The 23,538-nt window shown below is 44.3% G+C and overlaps 1 protein-coding gene across 6 annotated transcripts in view; it reads right to left on the minus strand.

Moving 5' to 3' along the window:
- FLNB (filamin B) overlaps positions 1 to 23,538 on the minus strand; it is a 138,790-nt gene that overhangs the window by 55,426 nt on the left and 59,826 nt on the right. For all 6 annotated transcript variants that reach the window (XM_082344607.1, XM_082344606.1, XM_082344605.1 and 3 more), the window contains exons 4-15: positions 21,531 to 21,678; positions 12,876 to 12,994; positions 11,972 to 12,049; positions 10,906 to 11,068; positions 10,151 to 10,348; positions 7,445 to 7,582; positions 5,316 to 5,442; positions 4,217 to 4,353; positions 2,592 to 2,785; positions 1,472 to 1,585; positions 404 to 547; positions 27 to 150 (exon numbers count right to left, since the gene is read on the minus strand). In XM_082344607.1, coding sequence (XP_082200733.1) covers positions 27 to 150; positions 404 to 547; positions 1,472 to 1,585; positions 2,592 to 2,785; positions 4,217 to 4,353; positions 5,316 to 5,442; positions 7,445 to 7,582; positions 10,151 to 10,348; positions 10,906 to 11,068; positions 11,972 to 12,049; positions 12,876 to 12,994; positions 21,531 to 21,678 — 1,684 coding nt within the window. The remainder of the gene's footprint in view (positions 1 to 26; positions 151 to 403; positions 548 to 1,471; positions 1,586 to 2,591; positions 2,786 to 4,216; positions 4,354 to 5,315; positions 5,443 to 7,444; positions 7,583 to 10,150; positions 10,349 to 10,905; positions 11,069 to 11,971; positions 12,050 to 12,875; positions 12,995 to 21,530; positions 21,679 to 23,538) is intronic.

The following is a 23,538-nucleotide window of genomic DNA, read 5'->3' on the forward strand; positions in this document are numbered from 1 at the left end:
CTGAGCTGGGTGAAGCCCCCTCTCACCTTCGCCAGCCTCGGTACAGTCCACTGTGAAGTGAGTAGGCTCGTGTGCCTTCAGCCCACTTCTCTCCACTCCTGGCCCAAACACTTTGACCTTCTGGGGATGGCTACCCTGCCTGATGTTGACCTAGAGAGGACAGGGAGAAAAGTTGTAATCAAGTTCTTCTCCCCGTGGACCCAGTAAAGACAATGTCAGTTGTTAGAATGTTATACTTCTGGGCAATCTACAGCACTCGGCCCTATGGGCCACTCCATCTTCCAAGGCCCACCAAGCATGGGTCTTTCCATATATTTGCCTTGGCCATCAAGCATGGAGTCCAGACTGGCCTCAGGACTGGGCTTTTTCATTACCACGACCAAGGTTTCACCTCACAACCTACCCTGTAAGGGCTGTGCGGGACGTTGACACCTCCCCAGACCACAGCAATGGTGTGCTTGATGGGCTTAACCGGGGTGTACGAGCAAGCGTAGGTGCCATCCATCCGGCTCTTCATCTGGATGTCAATGGGCTGGCCGTCCCCGTCCTGCAAATGGGCAGAGGCTAAGAACAGAGCTGACCCTCACACTGTCTCTATCCACTGTGGCCTCCCAAGACAACCAAGTCACTGGTCACTCATCCCACAAAATTTCATGGAGCACCTATGATAGGCCATGTTCTCACAATACAATGAACACAAGTGATAAAACACTACATGCATTTATACATTTTTAATTACTAAGAGAAAACGGTCCCAAAAGAAAGCCATGGTCACTCAGTGCTTCTTAATTATAATTCCTGCATTTAAATCCTTGGGCCAAATTCAATTAAATTAGATAAATATATTTGATAAACCCTTGTTTACAAACCCTCCCATCACAGCCTAGGTAGCTTCAGCCACACTGAAGGACATTTACAGGGAAATCTGAAACAACCAAGCCTCATTTCCACGGAGCACAAATCATAAAAATTTGCCCCTTGCTTTACATGTTAGAATCTCATTTAGTCCTCACATAAACCCTATAAAATAAACATTGGGGCTTCCCTGGTGGCGCAGTGGTTGGGAATCTGCCTGCTAATGCAGGGGACACGGGTTCGAGCCCTGGTCTGGGAGGATCCCACATGCCGCGGAGCGACTGGGCCCATGAGCCACAACTACTGAGCCTGTGCGTCTGGAGCCTGTGCTCCACAACAAGAGAGGCCACGGTAGTGAGAGGCCCGCGCACCGCAATGAAGAGTGGCCCCCACTTGCCGCAACTGGAGAGGGCCCTAGCACAGAAACGAAGACCCAACATAGCAATCAATCAATCAATAAATAAATCTAAAAAATAAAAAAATTAAAAAAAAAACATTGTTATTCGCAGTGTGAGGATGAGGAAACTGAGGATCAGATGGACTGAGTGACTTGCCATTACATGGATGGATCCTGTTACCTGACAATTACCTGCACAGGTCATCCCTAGAAACTTACCTGAGCAAATATCTTTAAGGGAGCTTTGCCGGCATCCTTAGGATCCACGGTGAACTCGGCCAGATTGTTGACAATGCACCCAGATTTCTCCAAACCTGGCCCGTATGCTTGAACCTGGGGCAAAGGACCAATAGTGATTCTCTTTCTGTGTAATACCCTAACTACGCTCCTATCAGAAGACTGGTGACCAGGAAATGGGAGAAAAGGAAAACAACTGTGTCTGGCTTCACAGTACCTACGTAATAGGATGGTTATGGGAAGGAAAATGCTAAAGTAGGCTGGAACTTAAAAATAAAAACATGCAGGAGAAAAAGTCTGTAAAACCAGGCCCCAAACTGGCCTGTGCTCCCTGCCTTAATCTGTGCAGTAACCGGGGCAGGGACCTCCAGCCATGCCCAGTTTCAGTGCTCCTGCTTTGTGAGGGCTCAGAACCTTTCCCACTGACAACATTCCAAAAGTTTGCAGCCCCAGAGAGTAAAGAACCAGCAGTTGGCCAAAGAAGAGCAGCTGCCAGCCTGGACTGATGTCATCCTACGATCAGCTGTCCAGGTGGACCAACAGCAGCACACATGGCGGGGGCAAGGGCTTCCTCCTGTCAGCCCGGCTGGCTCAGACCTGATGCTAATCAGCCTGCTAAATGTTTGAGAGAAGCTCTTGCAAACACTGCAAGCACTGCTCCAATTTAAGAGAAGGGGAGCTGGGGAGGAAAATTTAAAAACCTCTATCTATGGATCACCTTGAAATAATAACTACAGCAAGTGGCAAGACTGAAATATGATGCTCGGGGTTGCGAGAAAATAGCAGCTTATGGAGCCCCCTCTGTGGGCCAGGCACTGTTGTAAGGGCTGTCTTTATTCACATTACCTCCTTGAATCATGACAGAAACTCTAAGAAGCAGACACTCGTATCATTCCCATTTGATAGAGTCAGAGAGGTAAGTTACGTGCCCCATGTTACAAATGTACTAAGAGGTACTTCTAATTCAGGCCTTTTTCCTTCCTAAGCTCTCAAAGGCTCTTCTCTGCGATTTCTCCACATGCTGCTCAAGGAAACTCTGTGGGCACTGGGAGGAGTGCCAGGAGCCAGAGAAGAGAGGACAGAGCATGACAAGTTGATTCACCAGATCCGGGTTGCAATCTCCCGAGGCCGGGTGGATGTAGGCCATGTAGGGACTGTCTCTGATGTCCTCATCGTCACACATGATGTGAACGGCATATTCACCGGGCTCCTTGGGCCAGTACTTGACATCACATGATCCGTCGTTTCGGTCATCATACTCAATCTTTGCCTGGGAGGGGCCTTCAATGGCAAACCCTGGGGGATAGGGTGGGAGGATCCCCCTGGTTACGTGGCGGAAGGTATCTAGTCTGGGTTACTACTAACCCACTCCCTCTGCCTTCCTGAAAACCAAGTGTTAGCCAGAAGATTGAAATCTGTTTAGGTCCCTTTCCCAGAAAACCAAGCCTACTGAGTCTTCACTAGAGACAGAAGGTTGGATTTTATACTTTTTTTTAAAACATTGTCAAACAGGAAGGTCAACCAGCAAATCTTTCTGTTGGCAATATGGCAACACAAGCCAAAAGCCTTAAAACAATGCCCATCCTTTGCCCCACCAAATCCACTTCTGGGCTTTTATCTGAAGAAAATAACCAAGGATGTGTGTAAACAGTTAGATACAAGGATATATATTCAGCATTGTTTTTATAGCAAAACTCTGGAAATAACTAGAGAGCCTAATAGTAGCTATATTGATGCACCGTAATTCCACAGAAGCCATGGGAAATCAAGACATATCCTATATTTGCCTGAGGCAGAAAGATATAAAGGCTACCCCCAGATATTTTTGCAGCAGATCAATATGTGTATGCCTATGTACAGGGAAAAAGTCTGCAAGGATATACCTATAGGTTTAATATTACCTCTAGTCTACAAAGATATACTGGATTGGCCAAAAACTTCGTTCGGGTTCTTCCATAACATCGTACGGAAAACCCGAAAGAACTTTTTGGCCAACCCAATACTAAGATGTTTATTATTTCTCTAAAAGGAAAAATTAAACGTGATTTCCTCTTTTTCCCTCTTTGCTTATTTCTATTAGCTAACACAGAGGTCCTCAAACTTTGGCCGCTGGGCCAAGTCTGTCCCACTGCCTGTTTTTGCAGATAAGGAACACAGCCATGCTCCTTCACCTACGTATTTTCTATGGCTGCTTTCACGCTACAACGGCAGTCATATAGTTGCGACAGAGAGACTATGACCCGCAGTACTGATATATTTGCTATCTGGTCCTTTACAGAGAGAGAGGTGCTGACCATTGTTCTAAAATGATCATATATACATCAGACGTTTACTTAAAACATACTCAGTTATGCTCCAAAGAGTATTTACTCCCCAAATTTCTAATTTCAGCAAAATTCATTCACTGATCCAAACTAAGGATCAGTCAATAATATCTGCCGTGTGCCCACTATGGTCCTGGCACTGTTTTACACACCACATCCATAAAAGGCCTCTGCCCTCAAGGTGTAGTGGATGAATGAATGCTGGTGCCAGAGGCAGAGGGCAACTGGAAGGTCAGGGGAAGACGGGAACTGCAATTCCACAGCAGTAGCCAGAGGTGGCCTCAGATGGTCAGGAGGCCAGGAAGCCCCGGGTAGTGAGGCTGAGTGGAGGCCTCAACACACAGCCTGACACGTAATCCAGGTGCCCTGCAATCTCAGCTCACCAGAAGCTGCTTCCACTCACCCAGAGACCCCACCTCAGAACCAACGGACTCTACCACGAAGTCCGCCGACCGCCCAACAACCCCGCCATGGAGGCCAGGGCCCCATGCACGGACTTTCTGCATGCCTGCTTCAGGGCCAACTTGAACTTCAAAGGGGCTAGAAGAAAAGGAACAGAGGAAGCATTAAAGAGGAGCAAAGAAGGGGCTACATACAGCTATAAGCCCTTTACACATATTCTTTCCACTGGCCTGATACCTCTCCCTGCAGTCCCAATCTCCAGACAAGCCCTTCCTCCACGCAGGTTCCCCCACCATTGTTATGTCAACAATATCATGTAATGGGACTGCTTCAAGTCACACCGCCTTGCACTATCCTGGTCATCTGCCTTTTGTGTGCAGGGCTGACCACACTGTGAGCCCGGGAAGGCTAAGGGAATGCATACTTTTCTATCTGCTGCTTATGCTGTAACAAGAAAACTAGGTTGACTAGGCTTTATCTCATACATGAATGAATGTGCTTTAACTTTGGCACAGGAGATCTTTAAAAGTTTGCTTAGATTCTCAGAAACTTATAATATGCCCAGATATTTCTCAAGGTAAACTGAATTTACTCAGAGTTTAAAGTTGCCCCCAGGAAAGCTGGAAAGTATGTGAATGCAGGGAAGGCAACTGAAGCCCACAAGGCGAAGCTGTAGACCGTGTCCCTCGGTTCCTGACCACACTCACGCAGAGGATTTTAATGTAAACCATAGCAGATTTTGCCATTTTATCCATGGCATTCCTGAACAGAGGCACACAGTGAAAGGAGGAGAATCTCAGTATATATAAGGGATATAGACACACAGCCCACTTGCTCTGTATTACTGTTCCTTCTGGCCTCTGCCTCCCACCAGCCCCAAACCGACAGCATTTGATTTAAAGCAAGGCAGCTGAAACCACAGCGACTTTCTGCTGCTTTTGAGAACAGGCCAAATGTCTGTGTGCTGCTCTGAAAAAAGGAAAAAAAGCTTTCAACAAAGCAGCTCTCTTTCCCTCCTGCAGCCCAGGAAGCCGCCACCATGAGTCTGCCCTGGGCCAAGCATGTCTCTGGAGAAGACGCAACTCCAGCTGGAGACTCACCTCTTTGGAATGTGGTGTCCCCCCCATGTGATGGCGATGCTATATTTCCCCGGGGTGCTGGGGTAATACTCAAATGCATACACTCCATCCAGAAAGCCTTTCTGCTTCACCAGCTCCTCCAGACCCTCTGTGGGAAGGAAGCACACCATCTTTCTAATGCAATCCTAGGCTCAGAATAAGAATCCGCAAGATAAGAACAGAAAGACAGCGATATCCAGGGGGCTTCCCTGGTGGCACAGTGGTTGAGAATCCACCTGCCGGTGCAGGGGACACAGGTTCGAGCCCGGGTCTGGGAAGATCCCACATGCCGTGGAGCAACTAAGCTTGTGCACCACAACTACTGAGCCTGTGCTCTAGAGCCTGCGAGCCACAACTACTGAGCCCACACGCCACAACTACTGAAGCCCACGTGCCACAACTAAGCCCACATGCTGCAACTACTGAAGCCCACACACCTAGTGGCTGTGCTCTGCAACAAGAGAAGCCACTGCAATGAGAAGCCCACACCCCACAACGAAGAGTAGACCCCACTCGCCACAACTAGAGAAAGCCCGCACGCAGCTTCACACAGCCAAAAAAGAAAGAAGCCACCCACTTTAGCCGCCCACAAAAATTGGAGAGAGAGTGAACCCTTACGAGTATTTGGCATGAGGCTGAGGTTAGTATCCCGGTATATCCTTTTCAACTAAAGCCAGATAATGAAAGCGAGAAAGCTCTTGTATGCTGTCTCCAAGAGGACAGGTTTTAGAGGCTACCCCACAAACTCCAGACTGAGCCATCAGGCAGGAACTTGTTTTATGTTGAGCCCTGAGGTTTGGCTGGGAAAGCCATTTAGTAAAGCAAGAATCCAAGGTCAGAAAAAACACGCCTCCTCAGTCCCTGTAGCAACAAGCCAAGAGGGAGGGCAGCCCCAGAGCAGCCTGACACCAGGTCTGGGCAGTCTAGAACCTCGGCTGCCCTCAGGGCACAGCCTGCCCCAAAGCTCGGTGCTCTGAGATCAAACATTAACTTTCTGGAGCTCAGAACACTCCTGCCCCAGCCTGTTAGGAACACAAAGGGTGAGAGCAGTCCTGGAGCAGGAAGCTCAAGATTCCACAAAGCTTGGGAGTGAAACTGCTAAGGCTGCTGCACCTGCAACTAGAAATGCCGAGCTGCTTCTCTGATCTGGGGGAAAACTGGAGGATGGAGTAGATACCTGTCTTCCTGCTTTCTGTCTCCTTTCCCAAGAGACAGCAAGAATAAGTTGTAGGGGCTTCCCTAGTGGCGCAGTGGTTGAGAATCTGCCTGCTAATGCAGGGGACACGGGTTCGAGCCCTGGTCTGGGAAGATCCCACGTGCCGCGGAGCAACTGGGCCCGTGAGCCACAAGTACTGAGCCTGCGCGTCTGGAGCCTGTGCGCCGCAACAGGAAGGGCCACGATAGTGAAAGGCCTGTGCACCGCGATGAAGAGCAGCCCCCCGCACCGCGATGAAGAGTGGCCCCCGCTCACCGCAACTAGAGAAAGCCCTCGCACAGAAACGAAGACCCAACACAGCCAAAAATAAAAATAAATCAATAAATCGATAAAGTAGTTATTAAAAAAAAAAAAAGAGTAAGTTGGAGGGTGCAAGGCATTCTTCCACAAATGGCATTTATCTACAAAGAAAACTTAATCTTAGGGAATTATTCTCCTTCTATAAGCAATGATCTTAGTAATTAGGTACCTGCCATCATTTCATCGTCTATAAAATGTAACCTGTAGAGGGAAAATTACTGACTTTGGAAACCGGGCTTGAATTCCAGCTCAGATGCTTACAAGCTATGTGACCTTGGTCAAGACCCTTCCTCTCTGAGCCTAGGTTTCCTCAAATTAAAAAAACAGGCCACTTCATGTTGCTGTTCCAACTCCATTATTTATTTCTATTCCCAGAAGCCTTAAAATAACATGAGGCTGTCAAGCCACCACTGTTCCCACATCCAGGGCAGACATCATTAAATGATCACTGTTTCCTTCTGCATGGAGCCCTGAAAGTCTCAAATCTTTGACATAGCTCTCTGGGATAAATTGATCAGAACTGGCTGTGCAATGATCCATGGCTGCAAAGCTGGCCAAAATCATACCTGAGATGGGGAAACAAAGAAGCACTTACTAGGACCCTTTACGGTTATGCCGAGCTCTCCACTTCCAGCAGCTTTGGTGTCAACCTTGAAGTCTGCAGTTTCTCGGATGCGGATGCCTTTTGGCTGTAGGCCTCGGCCGTTGGCCCGGCAGGCATTTGGATTACAGGCTGCAAGCACAGTTTCAACATCAATTCAACCTTTCATTCTTTAGTCCGAGTTGAGCAAGCCAAGGTAACTTTGAGCCACCCGCCAAGAAAATGTTTGCTTTACACAAAGAGTATGCAGCAGCTGTCTGAGACCAGGGGTCCCGTTCAGGGAGCACACCAGGCTAGCAAATAAAGACACAACATAACTTTGTCCAGCCACACTGCACAGGGACTGGGGAAAAGTTACTTTGGCAAAGAAAGCAGGAGAGCACAGCGTGGATTCGCTGGGCTCCTGGTAGTGGCTGAATTCTGGCGTTTATCGTCTTGGTGGTGAAAGAGAGTTAAGACCTAGGCCTGGACACTGTTCAAACATCATTGCCATACTCAAGGGCCCAGTAATTGGGAAGACTGGGTCTACTTGGAAAATGTAGCACTTGAAAACATCTGACCTTGTTCCAAACTTCAGATCAGCCATTTCTAAGTCTAAATGTTGCTGTCTTCTGCAGGAAGAGCCAGAGGATAGCTCAAAAAAAGACCAGATCAACCCCACCTCAGCCAAGGCAGACACACATTTTAGTGCTGTCTGTTACAAGGTCCTCGGAATGTGGGCAGCTATAAATGCAATAATTAGGAATAAACACCACTCTCAATTTGAATTCTAGCTCTAGTTAAAAAACCCAAAGTTGTAAGTCTAAAAATTAAGTACAAAGGTAGCTTCTAACATTCCTTACATAAGAGTTCCACAAAACTGTTCCACGGGGTTTGTCAGAAGGTCGACAAAAGACATCCTTGTGCCCTAGGACTTTTTTGACAACATGATCAACCTTCTCATTAAGTATAGAAATGGGAGATTAATGGGTAAAATGTCACATTGTTCCTTTCCAAATCTGACACTGCATATTTGACAGCTCTCTATACACTAGGGGGGGTCACAAACTCCAGAAGACAAGACTCTTTACTCTATAGAAGGAAGATAGTTCCTCCTCTGGCCCCTCCTCCCTGCAATGTCCTCAGCTGGACATTCCCAAAGAGACATACACACACCCTTGGAGGAGAGATGCTTTTATGTGGCTCATGGATGAGCATAAGGTTATTGGTTTTCCATTGTAAAAGTGATATAAAGCTTCTTTTTTCTTAAAATCATTTAAGTGGAGGAAGAGATGGTACATCAAAAGAAAAACTATTAATTAAATACTAACTAATACAAGTGACGGATGGATACGCCAGAAATGAAAAAGGTAGTCCATGAGCGAGAGGAAGTCAGGAAACACCCTTAGAACTAGGAAAGCTGTTCAAAATTCTTTCTTGCATTATGTCAAAAGGAATTCTGTTCCTGAATATATTGGGTTTCTTTTTTTTTTTTTCTTTGTCAAGGGGAGAAAAGTTGGTCATACCAGAAATAAGTCACAACAGGATGACAGGACTTCCCTTGGAGGGTTTAAATGTGTCTTTAAAAAAAACAACTCATGGAAATTCTGAACATGGGCAACAGTCTCAACATCAAAAGGATAACTGCTCAGTTCATATAAACACTAAATGGAACAAAAGAGCTTGAAGGCAACCACCTGATTTTCCACTATCTTGAGATGTCTTAGTGATGTTTAAATGTAATTAGAGAGTGGGTCTGGGGTCTGGCTGGACAAGTGGTACTAACATCTGCACTATAATTTCCCGAAGTCACAAATAGCACAGGTCCGGTTGACAACTGCAGGCAGCACAAAGAACTGGCATGGAAGCCCCACCAACCAGCCCTTACCAAGCGAGATGCCTCTGGCCCAGTGCTTTCAACTAGGAAGCCAACAGCTTCGGGGTCCAGGCTGGCCCAGAGGCAGGATTCAGAAGAGGAAGCCAGGTCTGCAGGTGCAGATGCAGAGGACAGAACAGGGAGAGGCAAGTATTGGTTAGAAAAGGTAGCAGAGTTGGGAAAAAAAAAAAAAAAGAGTAACAAAGTCAGAAGGAAACAGTCTAACATTAGAGAAAAATGCATGCTTCTGGCTACAGAGGAAGTTTAACAGCATGGTTAAGGGGCTGACAGAGACCATGGTGCTATTCCTACCGAGGCCTACTCCATAGTCACTGATACCTTATGATACCTAAGCCTTGTGTCTCCACCTGCAAACTGGGGATAACAATAGCCCCTGCAACACACTGGCTGGTGTCATGATTAGATGCAAGTGTGCTCAGTGCCTAACAGCCAGTAGAGGAGGGGAGGCTGCAGGGCACCAGCAATGCCACTGCTGTTCACATCAGCCACAAACGCCACCTCCTCAAACAGCTTCGGTCCTGTATCTCTCAGGGAGGATCATGAACCCTAGTATGAGTGTTTTGGGGCAGATTAAATAAGTTAATACATAAAGCACTTAGGTCACTGCATGGCTCATAGGAAGATATTAGTATTAATATCTTGAGGACAAAGTAGATACTAGTATTAATGTCTTGAGGATACTTCCTGCCAAAGGGGCCCTGGCAGCAAAGGGACAGGCCTCAGTTCAGTGCTGGGCCCTGACCATTCTCGTGGCCTCACAGCCCAGTCATGCACAGCTAGCCTGAATGCCAGAAGCAGATACGGTCAGCTCCCCTGGCACTCACCTTCCCCGACCTGTACAACGAAGGGACTCTTGGGAATGGTGTCCCCAGCAAAGGAGACCTTGACCACATGGGGGCCAGGCTGCACTGGTTTGTACACACATCGATACACCTGGTTTCCTCTGTCTTCCACGAGCAACTCCACGGCGTTCTTCCCCTGGGGATCTTCCACCTCCACACCAATGTCACCCACGCCAGCACCTAGGAGACAGAGAACATTCCATGAGCCCAAGTCACCCTCTAGAAAGCTCCCTGCTGATGAGGGCAAAAGTAGGTAGAAAATACAAACTGCAGGAGACAGAGAGGTACTCAGAAGGTTCACACCTGGACCTGTTTCCTGGTGGAGGGGAGGAGGGTCATAGCCAACTTTCCTTTTCTCCCATTCTCTATTTTCTACGTTGAAAGAAAGCTGACAATTCATGAATTGTGGTTTATTCATTCCCTTTCTTACCAGCCCCCACCCAGGACCTTGCATAGAATTTGGTCCAGTAGATGATTCATAAACCTTAGTTCTTTGGAATATTTATTGAGTCAAGTCAGAAATGTATACAGAAATTATTAATAATAATCAAAGTTAAGCTTGAGTATGAGATTTTAGAGAAGAAAAGCTGATTTTGAAAAATCTAAGAATATAACCAACACATTTGAAAAAGCTGTTTTTGTTGTTGGTTGTTCAATTTAAAAGACAAAATGTCAGGCATCCCAAGCCATCAGGTTCCTGAGGATTATCTCAGGTTTTGCAAGAGGAGAGGTGTTACCTGCTGTGTAGATGTCAAAGTAGGTGGGCTTATTGGCGATGTTCCCAGCAGCTTCCAAGCCTGGACCTTTCGCAGTGACTTTACTGGCGTCTCCCTGGGCCTTGTCGACATTTACTTCGAATGGGCTCTTGGAGATGTGCTGTCCTGCAAAGAGGACTGTGACCTACAAGTGACAGGCAGGTGAGACATCATCACTTCTTCCTGCTCAGCGAGAACACTGTATCAAGCCACATACACTGACAGCCTTCTCTTTCATCCTCCTGATCATACACACAAAGGTGCGGGAACCAGGAGCCCTGGGGAAGTGGCCTCAATGGGACTCCCATCCGGCTCCACCAGTCACACAGCTGGGCCTGGAACATCACGCCTTTAGCAAATTAAAACACATCAGACATGCCTAAATTAGCCTCTACAGTAGGATATACACAAATACTTCAATCTCTAGACAATGGATTCTTAAGGCAGCTGCAAGTGGGACCACTGTCTCCCTAATATAATGCACAGTTCTAGGATTTCAAACCTAAGAGTCAAAGTATTTTTCAAGGGACCAAGATCATTTTCAGATACATGGATTTGAGACACAGTACAGATGTCCATCTAAACTTTGAGTCAAAGTTCTCATCTTTTAAATTTTAAGGCTTATCAGGTTGGGTGGGCCATTGGCCTCCACTATAGTCATCTGGCCTTCTCTGCACCCAGGCTTCGATGTTGACAGAGGCTGCAGAGCACCGTGAAGAAGGATACTTAAGGAAGCATGAAAGACAAAGAACCCACAGCTTAGCAGTTACACTCCAGGCTTGCAACTACAGTTATTAGTTACCTAGGTGGAGTCAGAAAAATCTTATGACATTGCAAAGAAGTTAGTGGAATTCAACCAATCTGCACATAGTAACTAATGTCTCAAGTCTGATTCAGAGGGATCCCAAATTTTCTACAATGAACATGGATACTTTTATAAACAGAAAGGAAAATCAGAAGTGAACTTAAGAAAACCACTCTTCTTCCACATATAATGAAGCAGGCCCAGAAGGGCAGTCCAAGCAAAGGCCATGACGTCTTATCTTACTTTGTGCAGTCCGGTGACCTTGGGCAGATACTCCACAGAGTATGTCTTGTTCTTATCGCTGTCAGGGGTCACTTGTGCCTAGGACGGAAGATGAGCAACAGTTAGAGGTGCCGGGTGTGAGTGAAAGCATGCTATGCCAGCCAAGGTCCTGCAGCAAGGTGCCAGGCCAGGAACCTGCCTTGGCTATTTTCTGCCCCACCACTCCTGCAGGATGCCCCAGGAGGGAAGCAGCCTGAAGTCACAGAAACAAAATCACACAGCACAAAGGAATAACCCGGTCAGGATTCTCCACTGTCTCCTGGCTGTAACTCTCCAGATGAGAGACACTATGAAGCAATTAATTTAAACCTTTATTGGCCCACTAGTTATTAAGAGCTTATGAAATGCCAGCCCAGTGTCAGGTACCAAAAATAAAACAAATCAGGCACAATTCCTACCCAGTGGGAGAAACAGACAATATGCCGGTAAACTTAGAACTTCAGATGGTGCTAAGCACTAGGAATAAAATATAGTCTTAAGGAGGTAAGTAGACAGAAGAAACAGTTATGTGCAAAAGCCCTGAGGGAGGAACCAGAGGATGGTCAGCATGGGAAAAGAGTAGGGAATCAGTATTGTTACTGTATTGTATTTTATCAGTAACAATAACTAAATCCTTTATAAAATATAGGATACTTTATTTCATTATATTAAAAATTGTGTTCCTAGGTATGAATTTATATGATTTTTCAAGGCACAACCCTTGGGCAAGTTACTTTAACCTCTGTAAGCCTCAGGATCCTTTTGGTAAGAAGCAGCTTTTGTGGTGAGTTTTAATGAGGGAAATGGAGGCACAGTCCCTGGGCCTGTTACAAACTCCAAAAGCTCCACGGGATGCTGTCAGGGAAGGCAGCATCCTCCAACATACCTCCTCTTTGTTCCCTTCTGGGTCCTCGACAAACACCATCACGTCTCCTTGCCCGGCGCTGATGGTGTCCACAGTGAACTTGGCCGGCTGCTTCACCATGTTTCCAGTGGGCTCGATTCCTGTCACAGGTTTACACAAGCACATTACAAGCTGGGCCAGGCCCCAACACAGGCTATCACCCATCGTGTCTCTTTCAGGGAACTGAGAGATGGGACACAGCTCTGCCACTGTCACATGGGAGACGGCGACAAACCGTGATGAGGATAATCAAACAGGTCAAAAATCCTAATTCTGTCCTTTTTTAAAAAAATTTTATTTATTTATTTATTTATTTATTTACGGCTGTGTTGGGTCTTCGTTTCTGTGCGAGGGCCTTCTCCAGTTGCGGCAAGTGGGGGCCACTCTTCATCGCGGTGCGCGGGCCTCTCACTATCGTGGCCTCTCTTGTTGCGGAGCACAGGCTCCAGACGCGCAGGCTCAGTAACTGTGGCTCACGGGCCTAGTTGCTCCGCGGCATGTGGGATCTTTCCAGACAAGGGCTCGAACCCGTGTCCCCTGCACTGGCAGGCAGATTCTCAACCACTGCGCCACCAGGGAAGCCCTGTCCTTGTTCTTTAAGCAACATCCAATTCTGAAATATTCAGAGCACTTAGGTCAAAAGGCTATACAACTGTGAAAATGATGTGGTAACTAGTAGCAGTGGGGCTTGCCTCGAGGGGGAAGACGAATGAAGTGCAGAGAATGGCTCATTTTTTATTAAAGAGCATTTTTTGTTTTTTGTCTTGGCCGTACCACGCAGCTTTCAGGATCTTAGTTCCCTGACCAGGGATTGAACCCGGGCCACCACAGTGAAAGCACCAGAGTCCTAACGACTGGACCACCAGGGAATTCTCTAAAGATGACTTTTTTATTACTTGAAATGTTTTTAAATTGCCTTATTATTTTTTAATAAAACTTTTGATTAAGATGATTGAGCAAATTAATTTGAGATAGATTCACATACAGGTGTAAGAGATAATAATGCCCATTACCCAGTTCCCCAAATGGATACATCCTACAAAACTCGAGTACAACATCACGACAAGGGAACTAACCTTGACAAAGTCAAGATACAGAACATTTCCATCTCATAGGGAACCCTCGTGTTGCCCTTTCATAGCTACCCCCTCAGAGTACTACTCTGTAACCTCTCAGAGTACTAATCTGTTCTTCATCTCTATAATTTTATCATTTCTAAAATGTCATATAAATGGAATCACACCTTATGTAAACTTTGGGGATTAGCTTTTTTCCATTAAGCATAATTCTCTGCAATTTCATCCAGGTTTTTGCCTGTATCAGTAGCTTGTTCTTTTTATCACTGAGTAATATTCTATGATATGAATGCACCACTGTTTAACCATTCACCAAGTGAAGGACACCTGGGTTGTTTCCAGCTGTCTATTACTGATAAAGCTGCTATAAACATTCATGCACAGGGTTGTGTGTGTGGACATAAGTTTTCATCCCTCTGGATAAATGCCAAGGAGTGCAATTGCTGGGTCATATAGTAGTTGCATGTTTAGTTCTTTTTAACACTGTCAAACTGTGCTCCAGAGTGGCTGTAGCATTTTACATTTCCATCAGCAACTTATAAGTGTCTTGTTTTTCATCCTCTTAACTGCAAAAAGTTTCAAATTGTTTTAAAAAAAAAATTTTTAAGTAAAATCCAGTCCTCAGGCCGTTTGTCTATGCAACATTTTGAGTTCTGCTTGAGATGGTGCCCAGGTAGCCTGTAGGACGGAAGCTAAGGAAGCTTATCTTGCAAGAGAGTGAGGTGATCCAGGAGTGCACCCTTCATTGACAGAAAACGCTCACACACAGTCCAATGCTCATGTACCATGCCAAGACATCAGCAGATCATACTTTTACAAATGTTTTAAAAGCTTTTTAACTTTGATGGGGTCCAACTGATCTTTTTTTTTTCCCTTTATGGATCATGCTTTTGGTGTCAAGTCTAGGAATTCTTCGCCCAGTCCTAGATCTCGAAGATTCTCTTCTATATTTTTTTTCTGAAAGTTTTATAGTTATATGTTTTACATTTAAGTCTGTGATCCAATTTGAGTTAATTTTTATACAAAGTGTGAGACTTAGGCCAAGGTTCATTTTCTCTGCCTCTGGATGTCCAACTGCTATCGAATCCTGTGCGGAAAAGGCTCTCTTCCCTCCACTGAGTTCCCCCTGTGCCTTTGTCAAGACTCAATTGTGCTTATTTGTGTAGGTCTCTTTCTGGGTTCTCGATTCTGTTCCATTGATCTATGTGTCTATCCGTCCACCAATATCACATAATCTTGATTTCTGTAGCTTTATATAATAAGTCTTGAGAGCAGGTAGACTGATTCCTCCCACTTTTTTTTTTTTTTTCAAAATTGCTTTCCCTACTATAGTTCTTTTGTCTTTCCATATGTTTTACAATAATAGTCTTTTCTATATTTATAAAAAAAAATCTTGTTTGGATTTTAATATCAATTGTGTTAAACTTATATGACAATTTGGGAAGAAATGACATCTTTACTTTTTCAACCCATGAAAACAGTGTATCTCTCCATTTATTTAGATCTTCTTTGACTTCTTCATCAGTGTTTTTGTAGTTTTCAGCATATAACTCCTATCATGTTTTATTACATTTCCACCTATTTCTCAGTTTTTTTTTGAGCAACTGTAAATGGCGAGGTATTTTTAATTTCAGTATCCTCGTGTTCATTCTGGTAGACAGAAATACAATGGATTTTTACATGCCGATCTTAACATCCTGTGACCCTGCTGAACTCATTTGTTCAAGGAGATTTTTTTTGGGGGGGGTAGATTTTTTATGGTTTTCTACATAGACAATCATGTCATCTACAAATAGGGACATTTTATTTATTGCTCTCCAATATGTACATCTTTTATTTCCTTTTCTTGCCTGACTAGACTGGCTAAAATCTGCATCATTATGTTGAAAAACAGTGGTGAAAAGAGACATCCTTGCCTTGTTCCCAATCTTAGGGAACACGTTCAGTTTTCACTATTATAATGTTAGCTGTAGGTTTTTTGGGGTGGCTACTCAAATTTCAAACTGAGGAAGTTCTTCTCTATTCCTCTTTTTTCTGAGTTCTTATCATGGATGGCCACTGAATTTTGTCAAATGTTTTTTGTGTCAATTGATACGATCACGTGATTTTTCTTCTTTAGCCTGTTAATATATGTTGACTGATTCTCTAATAATGAGCCAGCCTTGCATCCCTGGAATAAACCCTACTTGGTCATGATGTATATAATTCTTTCTAAATATTGCTGAATTTTATTTGCTCAGATTTTATTGAGGACTTTTACGTCTATACTCATGAGTGATACTAGTCTGTAGTTTCTTTTTTGGCACTGCCATTGTCTGATTTTGTTATTAGAGCAAAACTAGCTTGATAAAATGAATTGGGAAGTCATTCCCTTCTCATATTTTCTGGAAGAGATTGTGTAGATTTGGTGTTAATGCTTCTTTACATGTATGGTAGAATTCTCCAGTGAAATCATTTGGGCCAAGATTTCTTTCCCAAGATCTTTCAAATTACAAATTTGGTTTATTTAATGGATACAGGACCATGCAGGTTATCTACCTCATCTTGGCTGAGTTTTGGTAGTTTGTGGTTTTTGAGGAAAGTCTGTTATAGTTATCCATATTTTTGCTTATCACGTTCTCTCTTCCTGTTATTCCAAAATTCCTTCTTTCATTGTTTCCTTTCTGTCCAGAGAATTTCCTTTACCAATCCTTTTAGGGGATGTGCCCATAACAAATGATTTTAGTTTTCCTTTATCTGAGAATGTCTTATTTCCACTTCATTCCTGAAGGATATTATCCCTGGATATAGGATTCTGGGTTGACAATTCTTTTCCTTCAGCACGTGAAAAATGTTGTGTCACTTCCTTCTGGCCTCTGTGATTTTTGATGAGAAATCTGTCATTCTATTTTTCCACCATATGTAAGATGTCATTTCTCTCCTGCTGCTTTTAAGCTTGTATTGTCTAGTTTCTTGAAGTCTGTCTAAGATGTGGCTTGGTGTGTGTGTGTGTGTGTGTGTGTGTGTGTGTGTGTGTGTGTGTGTGTGTGTGTGTGTGTGTGTATCCTGCTTGGGTTTAGCTCAGCTTCTTGAATCTGTAGGTTTATGTTTTTGGCAAATTTGGGAAGTTTTGAGCCATCAATCTGTTGAAGACATTGGGTCATTTGTTACTATACCTGGATTTACATTAGGTTTCCAATAAATAACCTAGTTTAAGAAAAACTGGTGATAGATTGTTATATAACAAGATAATGTTCATACCCTGTTAGGTAAGAAATGCAAATTGAAGAAAATATAAAGTCTGAACTCATTTCAGCATAGAAAAATGGCTGGAAAGAAACACCTCCAATTTTTTTTTTTTAATTTATTTAATTAATTTATTTATTTTTGGTTGTGGTGTACGGGCTTCTCACTGCACTGGCTTCTCTTGCTGCAGAGCACGGGCTCTAGGTGCACGGGCTTCAGTAGTTGTGGCTTGCAGACTCTAGAGCGCAGGCTCAGTAGTTGTGGCACACAGGCTTAGTTGCTCCGCGGCACGTGGGATCTTCCTGGACCAGGGCTCGAACCCATGTCCCCTGCACTGGCAGGCGGATTCTTAAACACTGCACCGCCAGGAAGTCCCTAAAGATTTATTTATTATTTATTTAATTTATTTTTGGCTGCATCAGGTCTTAGTTGAGGCACGCAGGATCTTTGTTGCAGCGCACAGGCTTCTCTCTAGTTGTGGCGCGTGGGCTTAGTTGCCCTGCGGCATGTGGGATCCTAGTTCCCTGACCAGGGATCGAACCCGCATCCCCTGCACTGGAAGGAAGGTTCTTTACCACTGGACCACCAGAGAAGTCCCTCTACATTTTTCTTTTGCTTAAAATTTACATAATGATTGGGTCATTTAACAAAAAGATTTAAATATTTATAAATATCCGCTCCATCTGACTCTGACAGCCTGAGGAACGACATACTCTGCACACTGTCCAAAGCCGGGGACTGGGCTTGTCTACCCTGGTTAACCATGGTTGGTTAGAGGCTGAACCACGTTCCACACTCTGTAAACTCCCTTGGAGCTAATGCTTACCGTGCAGAGAAACAACTGTTCCATAGGATTACTCAGAACGAAGCGTGCTGAGGGCTCACTATGCAGTGACTGCTTCATACAGAACACAGGTTTCATTAAAGGTTTCTGCTTAGCTCATGGATGCACACTTTCAACATACCGAACTCCACAAGGGAGCCCACCACAAAGACCTGTTTGTGGCTGTAGATTTACCTCACCCTGGCCCTCTCTCCTTTCAGTTAATGGGTCTCAGTGAATGGATCTGCAAATGCTAAACGGCTGGTAACTGCAACCTGATCAACATCCAAAATAAAATAAAACAGGGACTTCCCTGGTGGTCCAGTGGTTAAGAATCTGCCTGCCAATGCAGGGGACGCAGGTGCGATCCCTGGTTGGGGAAGATGCCACGTGCCACAGAACAACTAAGCCCATGGCCACAACCACTGAGCCTGTGAGCCACAACTACTGAAGCCCGCGCGCCTAGAGCCCATGTTCTGCCACAAGAGAAGCCACCACAATGCGAAGCCAAGCCTGCGCACCGCAACAAAGAGTAGCCCCCACTCGCTGCAACTAGAGAAAGCCCGCACACAGCAATGAAGACCCAGCACAGCCAAAAATAGATAACTAAATTAATTAATTAAAAAAGAGTACATATTGTATAAAAATAAATAAATCAATAAATAACATAAAACAAACCTACCAACCGTTTTAGAAACTAGAAGATGAAATGTTCTCTATGCCTTGGTTCTGCTGGCAGAAATAAAACAATGTGGCCACATAGGAGAGAACAAATTGTCCCTCCCCTTGTCTCATCATGGACAATGTAATATCTAAGGTGCTGCCCATGTGGCCTCACATGTGGCCCTGCTGCCTAAAATGACCATTTTGTCTTCCTACTTAAAAAGAAAAAAAAATTAAACACAGAATTACCATATGATCCGGCAACCCACTTCTAGGTATATACCCCCAAAACCGCAAGTAGAGACTCAGATACTTATATACCCATGTTCACAGCAGTATTATTCACAATAGCTAAAAGGTAGAACAACCCAAATGTCCACTGACAGAAAAATGGATAAACAAAATGTGGAATATGTATACAATGGAGTATTACTTAGCTTTAAAAAGGAATGAAATTTTGATACATGCAACAACGTGGATGAGCCTTGAAAACACCACGCTACATGAAATAAGCCTAACACAAAAAGACAAATACTGTATGAGTCCACTTATGACGTACCTAGAGTTGGCAAATTCATAGAAACAGAAAGCAGAACGGTGCTTGCCAGGGCCTGGGGGGAGGTGGGGATGGAGAGTTACTGTTTAATGGATACAGAGTTTCAGTTTGGGAAGATGCAAAAATTCTGGAGATGAATAGTGGTGATGGTTTCACAACACAGTGAATGTATGAATGTACTTAATGACACTGAATGGTACATCTAAAAATAGTTAAATTAGTGAATGTTGTGTTATATGTATCTTACCACAACAAAAAAATGCAAAGAATACACACATATGCATACATATGTGTGTGTATATGTTTCCTACCTAAGTGCATAAAACTTACAAAGAGGCAGATGAAGGAAATGGCAATGACTAGCCACATTCCTTGACTGCAGCAAGAGGTCATTTTCTAGAAAACAGCACCGTGAAAGGAAACGGTTTCACATTAACAATGGGGAAACATGACAGCCAGTGATAAGGTTATTGCAAACAAGCACTTTATGCCTTGATTAGATTCAATCCATTTGACCAATTTTGTTGACAGGAGATTTGGCTGTTTGCAGCTTTTTTGCCTTTAAGGAAGAATAACCTTTCAAATCAGATTCCTTATTCCAGTCACCATCTTTGGTTATAGCTTAGAGAAGCACTTTTAAAGCAAGTGTGGACATGCCAACCTTCAACTGACTGCATTGGGGGGAGGGCTTCAAACAAAGTCCCCAGTCTCCATATAACACAAATGATTGCACAGACCCCACCTCATTGCCAAAAGGACTTCAAATGGCAAGTGGGTCTCTTCCAGAACTATCTGTCCTCTGGTCTAAATCATGCTAAAAAGACAGATGAGAAGGACTTGGATACTGAGGCTGAGAACAGCACACGGTCAGCACCACTGCCCTGGTCGTGTGTCATCTCAAGACTAAACTGATGCTGGGACTTCCTTGGCGGTGCAGTGGTTAAGACTCTGCGCTTCCACTGCAGGGGGCATGGGTTCTACCCCTGGTTGGGGAACTAAGATCCTGCATGCCTCATGGCATGCCAAAAAAAAAAAAAAAAAGACTAAGCTGATGCCAAGTAGGGCAATGCTATCTTCAAAGGGAATGAGTAGATAGATAGACAAGAGCTCTGGATGTTTACAAAGTCAATGTCATTTAAAAAAAAACAAGAAAGCGGAAATTATCCTAGATTAAGAGTCTAAGGTAAAATAACAAGCAAATACAGAAAGTGAATCTTAATCAGATCTTGGTTTGTAAAACGAGAAAAACTGTAAAAGACAATCGTAGGACAAGAGAGAAATTTGAATATAAACTGGATATTAGTTGTTACAAAATTACTGTTCATTTTCTTATGTGTGATAGTGAATACTGTGGTTACAAAAGAGGATGTCCTATTCTTACGAGAGACTTGGCTGACGCACTGAGGAGTGAATTGTTACCGTGCCAGCAAATTATTTTCAAGTAATTCAACAATCACACACATGCACACACACATACACACATGGGGTGAGAGACCACATTAGTATGTTAAGAACTATAGATTCTAGGAGAAGACATACAAAATACTTCGTGTGTGTAAATGCTATCCTAACTGTAATTATGAAAAATGAAGAAACAGAATGCACTCTTCCCCCTTGCCACAGAAAAGAGAACAAATTGTATCTTGCTGTACTAATCTTTACCAGAATCCACACTGGGCTGAAATGCAACTGTTCTCTTTAAAAGAGCTGATGTGCTTTAAGTCAGGTGCCAACCAGAAAACCAAATTCCTCAAAATGCCTTTGACCCACTCTAACGTTCTGGGCAGAACACTCCTGGCAGCTGGCTGGGAGATCATAAACAGGATGTCTTAGCAAGGAAGTATCTGCCAGGGGTTAACAATAGCTCCCACTGCATCTGGAAACCTGCAGCAGCTTTAGCATAACCGAAGGAGAAATGAATCAGCAGCCAGAAGACCCAGGCTCCTGCCCCACCCCCTCCTCCCTCCACCCCGACCTCCCCTTTCCTCTGTGGATTGGGCCTCTGATTCCTCATCTGAAAAATGGGAACAATAGTCCTTTCTTCATCCCAGGGTTACTGCACCCAAGTCACAAAGCAACAAACTCATCAGTCTCCATCACATTAAAGCAGCAGCGTTTCTGAAAGCCTGAATTCACAAGGCAGAAAAAGATGGTCATAAACAAATGGACCTTTAGGTAGAAAACATCTGACAAAGGAGGCCTGGGGTGTCTTTAAGTATGAAGCCTATACATTCTTGATTCTCAATAATCAAGACTAGAGGACAAGCCTCAAATCCAACATGACCAGTGCTTACCTCTGCCATAGGCCCTGGCTTTCTTGGGGTTGAGTTTCGGTTTAAGAGGAGCCCCTGGCTTGAGCTTGGCTTTGGGGAACTGGGACAGGTAAGTCATCACCGAGTGCTCATCCACATCCGGGTGAATAATTTCTTCAGGAGTGATGACCTAGAATAACGACATGGCAGATGAACACCCAGAACATATCACTTTGCAACTACAGAAGTTTTTGCAAAAATCTCTTAAAGCAAACAGTACTCTCAATAAAGTGAAACTACATCAAACTGGCATGCCAAAATCAGTTGTTTTTTTTAACCTTTTAGAAGTGTCACCATCCCCTTTGGAAGCTGAGGACCCTCTCCAGACAATTCTATACATAATTTCCAGAGGTTCATACCTCCCAACCCTGAAAAAAAAAAAAGGCCACTCACTCCTCTTTCCAGAAAAGATAAGCTATATCAAGTAAGGAAGAAGAAATAAGAACACGTGGAATTAAAGCATATTACCAAAAAGTGCATAGATAAACTGGCCTTTACTTTGCTCTTTTATCCATTGTCTGCATTTCTATTGACTCAGCTACTAATAAAAAAATAAAAATAAAACCAAAAAGAGATAACACAATGACATATTAGATATGTGCTCTTGTAATACACTGAATGTTTTTGTCCTCCCCAAATTCATATGTTAAAACCCTAATCCATGGTGTGATGGTATTAAGAAGTAGGGCCGGGCCTCCCTGGTGGCGCAGTGGTTGAAAATCTGCCTGCCAATGCAGGGGACACGGGTTCGAGCCCTGGTCTGGGAGGATCCCACATGCCGTGGAGCGACTAGGCCCGTGGAGCGACTAGGCCCGTGAGCCACAATTGCTGAGCCTGCACGTCTGGAGCCTGTGCTCCGCAACAAGAGAGGCCGCGTGCACCGCGATGAAGAGTGGCCCCCACTTGCCACAACTAGAGAAAGCCCTCACACAGAAACGAAGACCCAACACAGCCGTAAATAAATAAATAAACAAACTATTTGTGTAGTGTTTTTGTTAAAAAAAAAAAAAAAAAAAAAGAAGTAGGGCCTTTGGGGGTAAGTAGGTCTAGATGAGATGAGATCATGAGGGTGGAGCTCCCATGATGGGATTAGTGCCCTTATAAGAAGAGGAAGAAAGACCAGAGCTCACTCTCTCTCCACCTCAGTGTAAGGACACAGCCAGAAGGCAGTTTGCAGCTGTCTGCAAGCCAGGAAGAGAGCCCTCACCAAGAAGTGAATTTCCTGGCACCTTGATCTTGGAATTCCCAAGCTCTAGAACTGAGAAATAAATGTCTGTTGTTTAAGCCACCCAGTCAATGGTATTGTTATAGCAGCCTGAGTTAAGACAGGTCTCAATACATTAAAAGCCATTTAAAAAATAGGAAAGGGGAAATTTTCTCCTGACATTCAGCTTAGGAGCAAGATTTGACCTGTGCTGGACAGGTGGCCTCCCTGAAGGTGTCACAGTCCCAGTTCCACCAGCTGACCCAGCCCTTAACAGCACAAAAACTTCTCCTGCCACCAAGAGGTAAGCCACACCTCCTCAGATGAACAGAGGGCTCTGTCTCATGAACAGGTCAACCAAATGCAGATAAACAACATATGTACCCAGCTTCCGCCACTCCATGGTAAAAAAGAAAAGAGGAAACATTCTGATAATTAGCCTGCAGCAACGAAACAGCTATTTGTGTTTGTACAGTCGCCTCCAATATGTTTTGCAAAATGTAGGCTGTACGTTGATTTGGCATTTCTCCTAGGCAGCTCCTTCAACAACTTTACACACTGCCAACATCACATGAACGCCAAAAGAAGATGGGTTTTGGTTTAAGGGGAGATGAAAAACATATCATACCACTTCCTGAGGGCGGAAGAGCCAAGGAATGGGCCTTGGAGAAGAGACATGATGCCAAAACCAAACCAAAGAAATACAGGCAAGATTGTCTACCTCCCAGGGGATCCTGTTACAAATACAATGAACTCAGCTCTGAATACCAACTCAAGACCTTAATG

Source organism: Balaenoptera borealis (assembly GCF_965194805.1).
Source record: "Balaenoptera borealis genome assembly, chromosome: 12".
NCBI lineage: Eukaryota > Metazoa > Chordata > Mammalia > Artiodactyla > Balaenopteridae > Balaenoptera > Balaenoptera borealis.